This window comes from Epinephelus moara, chromosome 4, assembly GCF_006386435.1.
Source record: "Epinephelus moara isolate mb chromosome 4, YSFRI_EMoa_1.0, whole genome shotgun sequence".
In the NCBI taxonomy this organism is placed as follows: domain Eukaryota; kingdom Metazoa; phylum Chordata; class Actinopteri; order Perciformes; family Serranidae; genus Epinephelus; species Epinephelus moara.
Genome location: NC_065509.1, coordinates 18,819,537 through 18,834,707, shown reverse-complemented (window position 1 = coordinate 18,834,707; position 15,171 = coordinate 18,819,537). Strand labels below are relative to the sequence as shown.

Sequence of the window (15,171 nt, the reverse complement as noted above, 5' to 3'; positions counted from 1 at the left end):
ATTTTATTATTTGGACTATTTTCAGTAGCTTTGATAGTAATAAAAGTCAGAGTAAACAAAACATTAACTATAAGGAAAGTTATTGGAAAGATATATTAAATATAAATAGTTATAAAGTAGTATATATATTTACCAAACTCGCCAACTGTTTCTGTTATAATGATTAATATACACAAAAACATTGCAGACTTTAATCTACAATATAATTGTAAGACTTCTTCATTATAAAGCAGAACCCTAAAAAGAGTAAACAATACATGTGACCACAAATTTGCTCATCTTGGTCTATTTCCAGAAACATTAACGTTAATTTGTCTACATTAATCAGATAAAAGTGCTGTCAGTGAGTGTGAGGGATGATAAAAAAAAAATGGAGTGCTAAACTTATATAATTAAAATTGAATTAACCATGTACAAATGTGTGTTTGTTGTTGTTCTCCAGCCCTCAATTTGACTCTTTGTCCCTGTTGGGGTGCTTGGGGCAGAGTGGGTGGTGCTGTTTCCTTTTCTCTCCACTCTGTGTCCTCTTGTCTCCCCCTGGTGGCTGCTGCTCATTGTTGCAGCGGTGGACGAGCACAGGGTCCTTGCTTGGAGGCGTCTTCTTCAACAACAGCCGCTGCAGCATCTGTTTGTCAGACCGCTCCCGTCGGAAGTCATCCTCGTAAACCTTCAGCTGTGGCAGTGTCACAACCATAGACAGTGAAATCAAAACAAAACAAGCTCGTGAGATTCCAGTGACAAAACATGGATTCATCCCCATATGTAGTCAAAACTAAAAATGTAAATGAGGCTTTATTTTAGATCACTACACTATATTTAAACTGTCACTACACAACCAACACACATATTTAACCATATTTAAATTATAGACTCTCCAATTCAACCAGTCCAACTTTGTGATTAACACAATAATTGCAGCACTTCATGAATCATCGGCTGCCTTGGGTCAAGATACCACAGACACGTTTAATAATGTCTGAGTGTGAGTGCGCATGTCTGTGAAAGTGTGTGCTTTCGGCAGAGGGTGCATTTCTGTGCATTTTTGTACAGACAGCCAAACACACTACCTGCTCTTGCAGTAGTGCCACCTGTTGGCGCATCTCCTCCCGCTTCTTCCTCAGCCTGCGGTTCTCCTGCAGTGTGTGCTTGTGGTCGTTATGCTCTGTCTGATATTCTGCCTCATAAATCTGGGTCTGCTGACACAAGACATCAATATGGCAGTGAGCCAATATCCAAGCCATATCTTGTGATCTGCAGATACTTTCTTATTTCACTGCAAGCAAATCTCGGAGCAGCGCACAGCTACCACTTGGTGGTGCAGTTTACCATCTAATTCAAGTTAAAGCATTAACCAAATCTTTCCCTGGCAACAGTGAGTTGACATCAGTTCTGCTCTTATCACATCAGAAATGGCAACAGTTTTTGATGCTGTGATGAAGAGAGCATCCCACCTGACACTGCAGAGTCTTCAGCTGCTCTTTTAGATCCTGCACCTCTTGCTGGGAGTCTCCCAGTGCTCCCAGTGAGGTACTGCTCCTCTGGCTTTTTACTGGCTGCTCTGCCTCCAGTCTGGAAGAATCTGGAAAAAGGGAGGATGAGGGGTTGTATCCAGAGTTGCGACTGTAGGACAGGCTGGGACCTTTGGTAGGATCAGTGGTGGGGCCCGACACAGAGCCGTGTGTCAAAGCACTGAAGCTGCCCTGTGGTAACGACATGAGAGAAATTAATGAACCATGCTCGAGTCATAGATGAAAGAATATACAGAAATAAACATGTAAAAACTGATCAGGTGTGCAGACATACAGACAGGTATAATACCTGTTTGGCAGGTGTGCAGTTTCTGTCTGGCTGGTGCATCTTGCTTTCCATCAGTCTGATGTATTCTTGCAGCTCCTGGTTCTTCTTCAGCTCCTGCATCAACGCCTGCTCATAGTACTCCTTTGCACTCTGTAATCAAACACAGCGGTAAACCTCACATACCACATCCATTATCTTCAACCATCTATATATCTGACCAGAGGTGTGGACTCGAGTCACATGACTTGGACTTGAGTCAGACTCAAGTCACAAATTTTATGACTTTAGATTCGACATGACAAAATAGACTTGTAACTTGACCTGGACTTTAACACAAGTGACTTGTGACTTCACTTGGACTTGAGCCTTTTGATTTGAAAATACTTGATACCTTCCCCTCAAGCCCAAAGATTTAAAAGTATATTATTTAAAAGTGTGCCAAGAACCAATTAATTTCGACACTTAATTCCCCGAATCCAATCCGACAGCATCCGATCAAGCTGCAGGAGAACCATGAAGAACTAATGTTACACTACTGAGTGCCAGTTGGAAAAAATTATACAGAAGATAATTTTGTTTGTGTAGGCAAAAAAAAAACTTCATGGTGGTAAACGAAAAACTAATTTCAGTATGCAAAACGTGCAGGTCAGAAATTACAGACGGAGATGCAACAACTTGTCAAGGTGAGTCAAGGCTAATATTAACATAATTAGCGAGCTAATGCTAAGCTAACGTTAGCTTAACAGTTAACTAACTTTTACTGAACTTGTTTCAATGAATAAATACAAATTTTAAAAAGCATTTGTGATTTTTTTTAATTTAATGTAATATTACCATTGTTCCTTCTATTAAACTGAATTTCTGCTGTACTCAAGTATATTTTTGAGCCAGTGATCTACATTTTGCTTCACATAATTTGCCATAATACCTTTGTTACAATGAGTCTGCTCTAAATGCGATCAAATGAAGTGGGGAGAGCACGTGAGGAGCACCTCTACTGCAAACCAGACAGCCTGCCCGGTCTGAGTTGACCCAATGCATCGTGGATTGTTCAAAAATTTATTTTTAAGCTGTTTTTTAAACTACAGTAGCCTGGCAAGTCAGGAAAAACACCCTGCTAACGTTATAAATAGCAATGAAAATGAAACTGGCAGTACACACACACACACACACACACAAACAGCACAGAGTCCTCTGACCTCATGACAGCCACAGCTAACAGGGCGTTCAACACAAGTCAGTGAGATAAGCTTGTTAGCATTAATGTAAACGTTACCAGTTAGCTAAACTTTTTGATTTTGATGGTAACATTACAGTGTATTTTAGAACTTATTTTGATTTAACTTAGCCGTATTGTAAAGTGTTGCTTGCCTCCATCAAAAAAGATACCAGCCACCCTGCCTAACAACTTTTCTGGAGAAGACCCTGCATTGAAGTAAGTTGCACATGCTGTAGGTGAAAATGAGTTAGCTAGCTAATGTTAGCTATGTTAACTTTTCACGTGCAACATTTATCTTGAATGTTATGATAAGGAAGTGAGGAGTAGAAAGAAAGCGTTGGCAAAAGAGTGGGAGATTACTCATATCATAATTGTATAGACTGTCCCTAATTGTTTGATTAGCCGACCTGCTCACCAAAACAAGTGTTATTTTGCACCAGCCTGGACAGAAAGTAACTTGTACCTTGAGTAATTAATTAACTAGATACATTTTAACTTTCAATTGAGTGGGGTAACTTTCACTTGTACTTGAGTAATTCATTATGGGAGTTATAAGACTTTAACTTGAGTATAGATTTGTCAGTACTCTACCCAGCACTCTTGATCTTGGGACTTGAGTGTTTAGACTTGAGATATACTTCTGACTTGGTCACATCTCTGCCTCCTACTGTGCTGCCTCCTACCGTTCAGGAGTTCCCCCTTATATTGTATCTACACTTGCAGTGTTGTTGTGTGTTTACCTGCTGGTGCTCGACTTTGAGCAGCAGTCTGCTGTTGAGCTGTTTGATGGCAGTGTTCTCGAGCTCCAACGCCTCCAGTCTGTGCTGAAGACCCAGCGTGGCCGTGCGGTACACCTGGTCCCACTCCTCATTCAGCTTCATGAGCTGAAACACAGCGTCACCATCACATTATCGTCAATGCCACGGCTTCCACTGCAGCCATCCACAGCATCATTCATTCCATCATTACCATCGTCATTCTCAGCCTGTCCTTGCAACAACGTAGGCATCAGGAAGTGAATTTAGGTCAGTGAGGTGAGGTACTCCACTCCTCACTCAATACTCGTGTGTGCTCTCTAAATAAATTGCAGTTTACATCAGTTCAGAGAATCACTTTGCCTCGTCTCTTTCTCTTTTTATTGAGCAACGTATAATTAAAATCAAGAAGCTAAGGTTGTATAACTTTAATGATGATTCTTCACAGCTTAGCAGCAGTTTTCACACAACGCCCACAGTCCTCCTCTGGTTTTCAGAGAGAACTAAATGTAATTGCCAACATCAGCAATACAAATGAGGACCTGTGGAGAATGTGCACCGGTTTCAGGTGATGTTGTACCTCTTTGTTGACTCTGCGCAGCTCAGTGTTCTTGTTGAGCAGCAGCAGTTTCTCTTGGTCAGTGGAGGTGACAGTCATACTCTCTGTGATCAGAGTGACCTGCTCCTCTGTGGACAGCAGCCTGCCACCCACGGGATTCGCATCCTCTACCCTGCACACACACACCGACACACAGATACAGTTACAGAGAGTATATGTGCCATAAATAAAGTCATGATGAAGAACATTAGCAGAGGATTTCCATTAATAAGCAAACACATGTGCGCACAAAAGAACGTCAGAGCACTTCTAAACACCCACTCGCATAGAGTGCACTTACAGAGAATCGAATCGGAGCTATTATGCACGCCCACACACACACATGCATGCACAGTCACATTATGCACTCAAGACACTCAGACACACACAGTGCTGGTGGTGCATTTCTCTGCACCTAGAGTCCCAGCCAATCATAATCTCTCTTTACTATCGTGTTACACATGTTTGCATATCGATACCCTCTGGAAACAATTTGGGTGATGATCCCTGGAAAATGTTGATTTCTATTGAACCACTCGGAGAAAAGAGAAAAAAAAACATGTGCGGAGATTAATTAGTCAAACTAGTTTCATTTCCACCAGCCCTGTTGTGAGGTCTTGTCTGAAAGGAATAGCTGACAGGGATGCAGCGGAGATCTAAAACCCGGGGGGGAATCTGCTCATGGAAGAACACGCTACTCTGCATGTAGCCCCCAGGCCTTCCTCACACAAACATACTGTATGACTGCTGTAACCTCAGCGAGCTAAGTACTACAAAGAATCACAATCTGCGATCACCTCTCATCCCCCTTAAGGCTAAACTCCCTCGCAAACACACGCTTTCATCCACTTACGTACAGTGTCCTGCTATGTGAAAACCGGTGTTACACAATTTCAGAGAGTCGTATTTAAGGCAGTGCAAATGGGAAGATGCAGGGTTATTTAATGCCAAAATTTCATATAAGGAGTTAATTCTTTACAGGTTATATACTCCAAACAAGATACCGATGTATCTCCGAGGCCTCTGTGTGATAATGGAAATTAGTCACCCTCTCAAGCTTGAAGAAACATTTCAAAATTTTTGGGGAAATATGAGTACTTTCTTTTTTCTGAGAGAGACTGATACCACATTAGCGCAGCATAACACAGGAAACAGAGTAACACCTGAATGGGCTCTTTCTAGAGATTAAAAAAACAAACAAAGAAAAAACTCCAACAAGTTGCGGTTTTACAGGGGGTTATGTGTGTATGTGTGTGTGGGGATGTGTGTGTGTGGGACTATTTCTAGGCTGGGGGCAGTGATTTTCTGGAGTTTTTGGTGGCTGCCTAGCAACTTTACAGTGATGACTTGTAAAATTTTCCTGGGGGCAGACCTTTGAATCTCCCCAGAGTTTGAGATGACTGATTGTCTGGCATTGTGACAAGAAACGGCGGTTCCTTAGTTAAAATGAAAGAAGACCAATGAGTGTTCAGGGGGACTTTGTTAGCCTATCAGCACCATGGGCGGGACTAATGCTGTTATCAAATGTTGTCAAGTGGTGCCGCAACCAATGAGGAGTATTAGCAGTGGCGAGCACTATGGACAAGATAGATGCTGCCGTCAAGGCTGTTCTAAATCAACAAGTCTTCTCAATATTGCCCAGCATTGTAGTTTTGTTCACTTCCACTCTTAAAAGCCCAGCAAAACAGGTATGTTGGCATGTTTGCATCAGTGCGGACTTCAGGCAGGTTTGTTGGTCTTTAGTGATTGGTTGGTCAAAATCAAATCCCCCTCCCACACAGAAATCAGTTAAAGTGGACGCAATGTCCGACTGAAGATGGAAACGGAGCGTAATGAGTTTACGATTCTCTCTAATATTGGGCAACTGTAAAACTGCAACTTGCTTTTACACTTTGATTTTTGTACAAGTTTAAACAAACAGGATATAAAGTGTTAATTAGAGAGCTTTAGAGGTGCTAGGCCAGTTTTGTTACCTTGGAACAGTCTACCTGTTTCTCCGATTCTAGTCTTCATGCTAGCTAAGATATCTGGCTGCCAACTTTAGTGTCGTATATTGTTATGTAGAGGCATCAGAGTGGTATCCGTGTTCTTATGTAACTCTTAGCAAGACAGGTAATTTGCGTATTTTTCCAAATTCTGAACAATTTCTTTAAGAAAACAAATAAAAATCTCTGTATAATGTTGAAAAATGTGCCGTTACAAAGCCAAGATTAAGGCAATTTTTCTTGTTTCCTGAAGATGACACTTTCAGAAAAGATATTATCCTAGGGGAGGGTTGTGTTCTCCACAAAATAAGATGCTATTTTCAAGAGACAGAGTGCAGTTTGTGTGAAATAGTCTCAGCACATAATCAAAAAGAGTTATTACAAAAAAAGTTTAGCCAGAGTCAGAATATTTGTCCAAATCTGCACTCTGTACCATCTGTCATCAAGTTCAACAAGGCCGGAAAGAGCTTTAGAGAAGGCTGTTTGTGGCCACTAATGAGTGAACTATCCACACAGAACCGACAGTTCTGCAGTTTTGGACGTGTACGATGAAGTCAGAAGCTGAAATGAAACAAATGAAATGGAGCCTAATTTGCGGGGCCAGTATGAGCACAAAATGCTAACATACCCACACCCAATACCCTGTCTTGGCAAGTCAGCACTGTGTATTCAGCCATCCTATCGGGACCACACCATGCTCCACGTCTCTCTGATGCACAGCCTTTTCTCTTTCGGCTTCTCTGACAGCATATACACACTGTCTGACCCAGTTTTCACAAAGTTTTCAATCGTATGCCATCTTGGAAGGACACCAAAATGCCACTGCTTCCAGCAGCAATATGGTAATTCACTGTCATGGCATATGATAAAGAGAGAGATAATATCTTTCCTTCTTGCTGGTAACAACCCTGACAAATATCGCTCTAGATACGTCTCTATGCGTAACTGGACAACGGCCACAGTCAGATCCTCTTACAGAGGACAGAAGTGTGGAGTTTCACTATTTCAACATGGTTATTTTAAGGCCGACTAATCTTGTGTAGGTAGTGTGGTCACGGCATTTACCGAGTCTGCCCACAATAAAAACCACGTCTTTTAGTCATTTAGATAAAAAAGAAGTGACCATAATAGAAAAAAAGCCATTCCAGGTTGATGGCTTGACATTATACAATTAATATCATTTTATCAGCAATTTTTTTCCCCCCAAAATGATGAAGTATCAGTGTTGTGAAATAATGAACTGGAGCGTTCATCTTTATGACCTCATGGGAAACTCCGCAGTCTCTCTTTATTCCTCCTCTCATTGAACTTTAATTAACTCTCTGAGCATCTCTGAAAACGTGATAAGAAATATAATTTATCCATAATGTGGGTGTCAAACAGTCTCTAGAGTTTAATACAGTTTTATCAGACAATAACAAAAATGAAACCTTCCAGTCTATCACACTGGCTCATAAAGTTTTAAACTGTATATTTAAGGAAGCTTGGTAGAAACACGGGGTTGACACAAATACAGGAATACTTGTACAATACAATACAATATACTGTCTGTACAATGTTTAACATCTGTTGACACTCAGAGAGGTGCTGATTTAACTCTATGGTATTATCTAATTATCCAGTTGTTACAGAATACACTGTTACATGTTCCTGTTTTTGTGTCCTTCCCTGAAAGCAGAAACATACGTACCATAATTCTTGAGTTGATCTGCGATCCTGTTGGCTCTGAGCGAGGCTGCTGTCACTCTTTGGTGAAGTATCTTTCTGTGTTTCTGCCGCTGCTGAGGATGACAACGATGAGGAGGACGACAGAGACAGCACATCTCCATCCATGACTGATCAGATCGTCAAATCTTCATGAAAGAAAAATTAAACACGCTGCCAAACACACGGGCCGAAGTTTGCCTGCTGAGGATGTGGTGGAACGTAAATAGTGTAGTCAGTATTGATACGTAGCAAAAGAGGAAGTAGCCGAGACAAGAGCCACATGATGCAAAGTTATGAGAATAGGAAGTGACACTGACAACTGTTTCAGCTCTATGTTAAAGAGGGGCCTGTCCCACTGTGGTAAATTGTTCAAAAATTTTGTACTTTACACAGTGTGACTGTACAGTATTTAAAATGTTTGCACAGTTGACACGTTGTTTGGTTCTGACATTATTTGGAGAGCCAGGGAAACTCCACGCAGTGTAGGAAGTGTCTGGTGTGTGTGTTCATGTTGTGCGCTTATGCTTGTGCTTGAACGTGTTGCCTGTTGTCTTGTGTTTTTAAATGAGCGATTCAGGAAAGAGCTAATAGCGGGGGAGCTGAATAGATATGCATAATTGCAGAACATGTAATTGATAATAATGGTAACACATACATTTATTCATGACAAATAATGATAGGGTCAGGCTGATTGCATTCACCAGTATGCTCATTACTGGGATTGAGGGAAGTGGGCTGCAGCAGGTTAATTAGGAAATCACATGTTCATCCAAGGGACAATCAAGTAAATTAAAGGATTTTTGTAATTATGTTCCTCTAAGTCAGGCTAAGCTGTCTTTTATTAACACTAAGGAAATTAATTTGCCAACCTCGTTTGCTACACGTTCTCCTCCAACAACTGAGTCCAAGACAGTCAAGTCCACTTGTGGTGAAGGATTTTCCTCAAAATAGGTTCTGAATGTAAGAAGAGAAGCAGTTCAGTGGCTCAGATGTAAATATCCAGCTCTTCAGCTAATGAAGACCTCTCATAGTTTACATGAGCTCAGAGGTAAAGAGAGTTTGTCAGTAAAACTTGTCAGCATCACTACAGTTTGTCCTTGTCAGTGAGAACCAGGCAGTATTCTGTTTAGAAAAACAAAGACAGAAAGAATTTTTAAAACATGGCTTATACAAAAAAAAAAACTGACTTGGCTATTTATGTACAAAAAAAATCCATTATATGTAGCAAGTTACTCTGAGAAAGCCTGAAAGATGAGAAAAAGCCCCGTCTCAGGAAAAATTTGAGGTGGTAATATTATATGTTTTTCTTTCTTTCTTTTCCTTTCTAAAAAAATGATGTACTTGTATGAGGACACTCTTTCAATGGATTCAATGGAAGTTGGGATTTACCACTTGGTCATGACAGCAGCACCCTGAATTTTGACCCTCTTGCTTATATATCTTTTGCAGTCCGTAGCACAAAATTTAAAGTAAAAAGAGAAACTATGTGATTTGGAATGCAGCAGATCTTAACAGCATCACTTTACATTACCTTGGAGATACAGCAAAACACCATTAGTAGAGCTCGTTAGAGACGGAGGTTAGCCCGCAGAGTTCTGCTGTTGTTACTTTGCAATTTGTGTAGTTTTACCTTTTAGTTAAAAGGAACACAGTGATAATATCTTCTGCATTCAAGGGCTGGGCAATATGTCCTGAAAATTATATCACGGTATTTTAAGGCTATGTCTCAATACGCGATATGGGTTCGTCCCAGTACTCACACTTCCCCTCAAAATTGGCCCTAGCCCTTGTTTTTGCATGTTCTCGCGAAGGGCTAGGGTGCCCCAAACTTTAGGGAAGTGCTTTTCAGCCCTTAAAATCCCCACTTAATTTGAAGGGCCGTGCGATGCACACTTACGAACCCTTCTCAACTGAGGGGAAGATTGAATTTCCCAGGATGCATTGCGAAACTATCCAGCCAGGCAAGTTTTCCAGGAAGATGGCAGCCTCCATGAGAAAGCCATCGCACAATTGTAAGTACTATTTTCGCAAATAAGCATGCAAAAATTCCAAAATGTTGGAATGTGTTATGTTTCTGCAAATGCATTGTTATCTGTAAGCGTTGAGTTAGAGTATGAATGCTTGAAAATCGCTCATTCACGATGTAGCCGACATGAATATCTACAGAGTTCTCCACGAAGCCTATGTCGAAGATACGCGTGACGTAGGTGAACACGTCTGTTACGCTAATTTGCATGAAGTGGTGTCCCAATTCGTAGGTAAAATTCCCTACCCCTCAACACTACCCCTTCATCGTTGAGGGAATCTATCTGGCGACGAGGGGGTAAGCTTAAGGGGAGAGAATTGGGATTGGCCCTATACGACTGTGCTAGGTCTGGGAGATAAAATTGAACATAGCAATATTTCTGACCAAATACCCTCTCTGATGTGACAAAGTTGTGGGGATGACTGTTGTTTTGGATCAGTAATAATTAATATAGTGGATATATTGACAAAGTGGGTTATGGCAAGTGTTAAAACTGAAAGAAAAGTCTGGTAAGTTCATACATTTATATCACTTTGCTGTAATGGAGCCTTTAAAATGAGGGACAAAACACCATTTATGCCATATCACGATACAACGATATCCAAAATCAAAGATGTCAATAGTCTCATATCTCTTGTATCATGTTCACCATCTTAGTTTAGCGTAGTAGCATGCTAGCATTTGCTACATAGCACTTAACACAAAGTACAGCTGAGGCTGATGGGAATGTCAGTAGCTGTGCAGGTATTTTTCATAAACCAAAGTATCAGACGAAATGAAAACGCTAGGTGAAAAGTCAGGGATCAATAAAGTGATTAAAATTCATCTTGAGGGTGACAAAATGTGTATCCCAAATATCAGTAGCAGTCCATCTAATAACTGTTGACACATTTCATTTAAAACAACAAATGTGAACATCAGAGTGCTGCTAGTGGAGCTCATTAGTATTCATCCTATGTGCTCCATGAATGTGCGTAGGCTACCAAATTTCACGGCAATCCACCCAATAGTTGTTTGCTCGCTACCTGCCCAATGCTTGTGCGCTAGACTGCATGTCATTTGTGTAACGCTTGTTGTCACATGTTACGCTTGTTGAGGTTGTAAGTAGTTGGTGTGTTGGAAATGTTTGGATGTGTGCTGCTGTATTTTTTTCTTACCTTTGACATTCCTCTATTAGCCCCTACTTCTTTGCTCAAGAGTCTTTACCTCTCACCAGGCTGTCATTGTTAATATGAATTTGTTCTTGATGTGGCAAAAAAAAAATTTCAGTCTGGACCAAAGTAGTGGAGCCATTTCACTAGCTAAACAAACAAACTAACTAACTACACAGTGCTGTGATTCACAATGGAAAGGATAGTATAGTCATTAAGAAGTAGTTTCCATTAAATTACTGACCCTAGCACCTGAATTCAGACAACAACAGTAGATTATTGCAAGCAGCCTTCACACTAGTGGACAAAGTAGAAATAATGCGATGCATTTGTAGTGTTATGTAGTGCTGTATCCAGAGGACAGAGCCAAAGTTGCCGTCATTTTACCATCTGATGCACCATCATGAGATAAAAGCAGGAGAGGCAACAAAATGTGTCAGTGCTGCCCAGAAGCTCCGGCTTGCTCCAGTGATTCCCTTCACATGCCTGTGCCATCTATCATGGACGGCAGTCAGAGTATTGCTGTGCCAAGCAGAGGCTTTGCTGGGAGGCCCAACGAGGGAGTAGCGATGCAGTGCCTTTATTGACCCAAGCCTCTGTCAAAGTCAAGGACAAATGGGCTGCTGCTTCACTGGGGGATTGATTTTTAGTCTAACAGGAGATCGTGGAGAGGAATAGAGAGTGTCCCATGGAGTGAGGACAACTGAGAGGTGGAAGGTTCTCCTGGGTTACTGCCACTCCTATATGTACCTGAGCTGAATTCCTCATCGGCAGTTAAAAGGAGGAAGTTGGTGTTTTTGAACTGGAGTGCACCAAACTGGGCTCTTGAGCACACAATCTCTCTGCGGAGCTGTTCGTAACAGTTGCTTCACCTGTTTAGCCTCCAGCTGCAATAGTTTGACCGACTCAACCAGGGCCAATGACTGCATTTGACCAATTGCTCCAGGTTCAGTGACTGAGTGCATCCCTGTATGTCTCAGCTAGGATCTATCAAAATAAATGAGCACTGGTGTGTGTGAGTCGCATGACTGTGGGTGAGTGTGAGAGTGGAAGTGTAGGCTCTGGAGAATTTCTGTCAAAACTTTACAATGCATTAAGCTGTCCTCTTGTGGTTTACCACAAAAGAACATGACTCACAGGGCAGCAAACATGCAAGCTTGCATTCGCTCGCACCCGTTGGAATACACACAAACACACACTTCAAGCACTGAATTACTTTGCTACAACTCTCGGGAACCAGAGCAGCAGAATCGCTTATTTAACTGCTTTGACTAGCAAGTCAAGAAAAGACCGGAGCTGAATTCCACATAGATTTGCAAAAAGCAGTGCTTTATAACAAAGTTATTTCTTATGCATGGCCAACTGCCACGTTAATTTTGTTTTGAATTTTTAAGATATAATAGTTGATTTGCGTGCATCACATAAGATTGAAGGAAGCAATGAGAGAGAGAGCGTGAGATGAGGCCTAAAACATCTGTCCTCCACAGAAGATGAATGTGCTAGCATGCAAACCGAAGCAACTGAAGGCCACTTTAAATGTAGAAGCTGTCAATAATATAAAAGGCTCTTTAATTAAGCGTCTGACGGAACACTTGGCCTTCCCCTGCTGGTAATATTAGCATGAAAAGAAAAGCTTAGGAATGTAAAAGAAGCTTGTGTTTAAAGCATGAAGCAAACTCGTGCTGTTTCCAGCTTGAGTAAGGTCAGGGTACCTCAGCTGCTTGCAGTGTTTCATGAGAAATGTGTTACACCTGGTGTCAACCGTATGAAAAACAAACACAGAATCTATTATGTGGGCAGTGTCATTGGAAAATAGAGGATTGTTGTACAGATGAAGACAGCAGCGCTTCTAAATTAAAATTCAACGCATGTCTTGATGCGCTGTGTAACACATTCAAAGGTATTACCCCACAACAACAAAATATGCACATCTTTGTAGATTTAGAGACATAAAAAAGATTACTGCAAAGTCAGAGACAAAAGAGGCTAAAAAACGTTGTTAGAGATGAAGCTTGAAGTGTTGACAGGCAGGTACAAGGGCTGACAGAGAGGAACTACTCAAAACAAATAAATCAGATAACTTCAGAGCTCTAAAACTGATCAAGCTGCTACAGTTTTATGGCATTAAAGACCGTTGACATTCAGTGCATAAGAGCTCTAAAGGGGAACTCCACTGCTTTCACACATCAAAGTCTGTTTACAGGTGTTAGAGAGTGCTATTACATATGTGATTTTTTTTTTTTTTATAAAGCCTTCTGTGGCTTCAGAGGGAGCTGCGCAAAATCTCTCTGACCTCTGCAGCCTGTTCCTCATCTCTGCCAGAGGCTAGCGGTTAGAGGCTACATCAGCAGCAACAAACAAACAGCAAATAGTGCACCAGAATTTTTGGTGGAGGCATTGTGGCTTAATGCAGATGCCAAGTTTTGAAAACAGCCCCAGAAATCTGTCAGAGGGATGGCCAGATGGGGCCACTGGAAAATCCTGGGGTGGCACACCAAATAGTTCCACAACAATCCTGTTTTAATGTGTTATGTATCTGTACATGTTAGATGATTCACTGTTCTTCAAAAGGGCTGGTTGTCCTTAAAAAAAATATAGAGAGCTTTAATGTGAAAGAGTACATTGATTGTAAGGAGCAAAACATTTACTGGCTGGAAACAAGCCTTCTCAAGTTTAGGGGAGACTCGTGGGTAACCATTGAACTCATTTTCATTCAGACATTTTGAGATGAGAGTTCAAGGGACCAATTTGAAAATGGCCATGCCAGTTGTTCCCTCGCCAAAATTTGGCCTTACTGTGAAGCGTTACTTAGCACCCTTCCCGACAAGCTACGTTGACATGGTCGGTACGAACGGATACCTTATGTTATCCAACATAACAAGATACCACTACCTTTGCGCTAGCTTAAAATGAGCATGCCAAAGCCTCTTTAAAACACTTATATCAGCTTTCATTTTTTCCCCAAGTAACTGTATTGCAAGGGGGCATGGTCCTCCAATGGGGGCGCCAGTGTTTAACAAGGAAGTGGAATACAAGCTATAAACAAGATGATATCTCTGGTTCTGTTGCATTGAACTTTTTGGTGGTTGACAATTTACAGGACTGCAAAATTAGTTGAGAACGATGCTGGTCATCAAATACCATAAAAACACCAAAATGATACATCTTAGTCCTCTGTGCCATAGAGCTCTATTGTTGTCAAAAACTGTTAAAAACCCCATTAATGAGCCATATTGTTGCACTGGCTGATATGTTCTTTTCATACCATAAACTCAGGGACTGTCTATTTATAGTCACTTGCACACACACAGCCCAGTCACTAGAAGAAAATGTTAGCTTTATACATGTATGCAAACTATGGATATGTTCAGTTTTAAAGGGCCAGTGTGTAAAATGGGTTGAAAACCATTGAAAACAGGGACATCAGTGGTCAAATTCTAGATTGCAGGGCTCACTCGCTCACCCCTCCCGTCGGGTAAATGACGGTGGCCTCGTAGGGACAAAAAGCCTTGCGCAGACATGAGTTTTTCAGGTGAATATTTATTTAGAAATCTACGATACTTATGATATTGTAATGAATCACTCACGAGCAGGAGACCAGAGAAGCGTTCGGGAAAAAGGCCAGTTTATTTGAGCACTCCAGGGGGTAAAAGACTCCGTCCCAAACTCCGACTCTTCTAGCATAACACACACACTTCATACACACATACTCACTTACAGTACCCAGCGGGACAGCCCTCCCCTCTCTGCTCCACCAATCTCCAGCCCGCACACTGACTGACAGCGTAGCCGGTAAACAAAACTCAGCTGTTTATTTAGCCTAGCAATATCTCCGGACTATAGTAGCTGCAATGGACGACTTTGAACGCGATTTTGAAGAGTTTCTTGTAGCGGACACAGACCCAGAGCCATACCTGTTTGAGCCGAAGCATA

The 15,171-nt window shown here is 41.4% G+C and overlaps 1 protein-coding gene across 1 annotated transcript; it reads right to left on the bottom strand.

The window, feature by feature from the left end:
* Window positions 1–8,303, bottom strand: si:ch211-153b23.7 (uncharacterized). Its single transcript, XM_050042196.1, has 7 exons — window positions 8,045–8,303; window positions 4,352–4,502; window positions 3,757–3,900; window positions 1,819–1,947; window positions 1,452–1,700; window positions 1,068–1,193; window positions 1–673 (listed from the first exon to the last, which is right to left on the bottom strand). The coding sequence occupies exons 1-7, from the start codon at window positions 8,185–8,187 to the stop codon at window positions 446–448; spliced, it is 1,170 nt and encodes a 389-aa protein (XP_049898153.1). The 5' UTR covers window positions 8,188–8,303; the 3' UTR covers window positions 1–445.
* Between the last annotated feature and the right edge of the window lie 6,868 nt (window positions 8,304–15,171).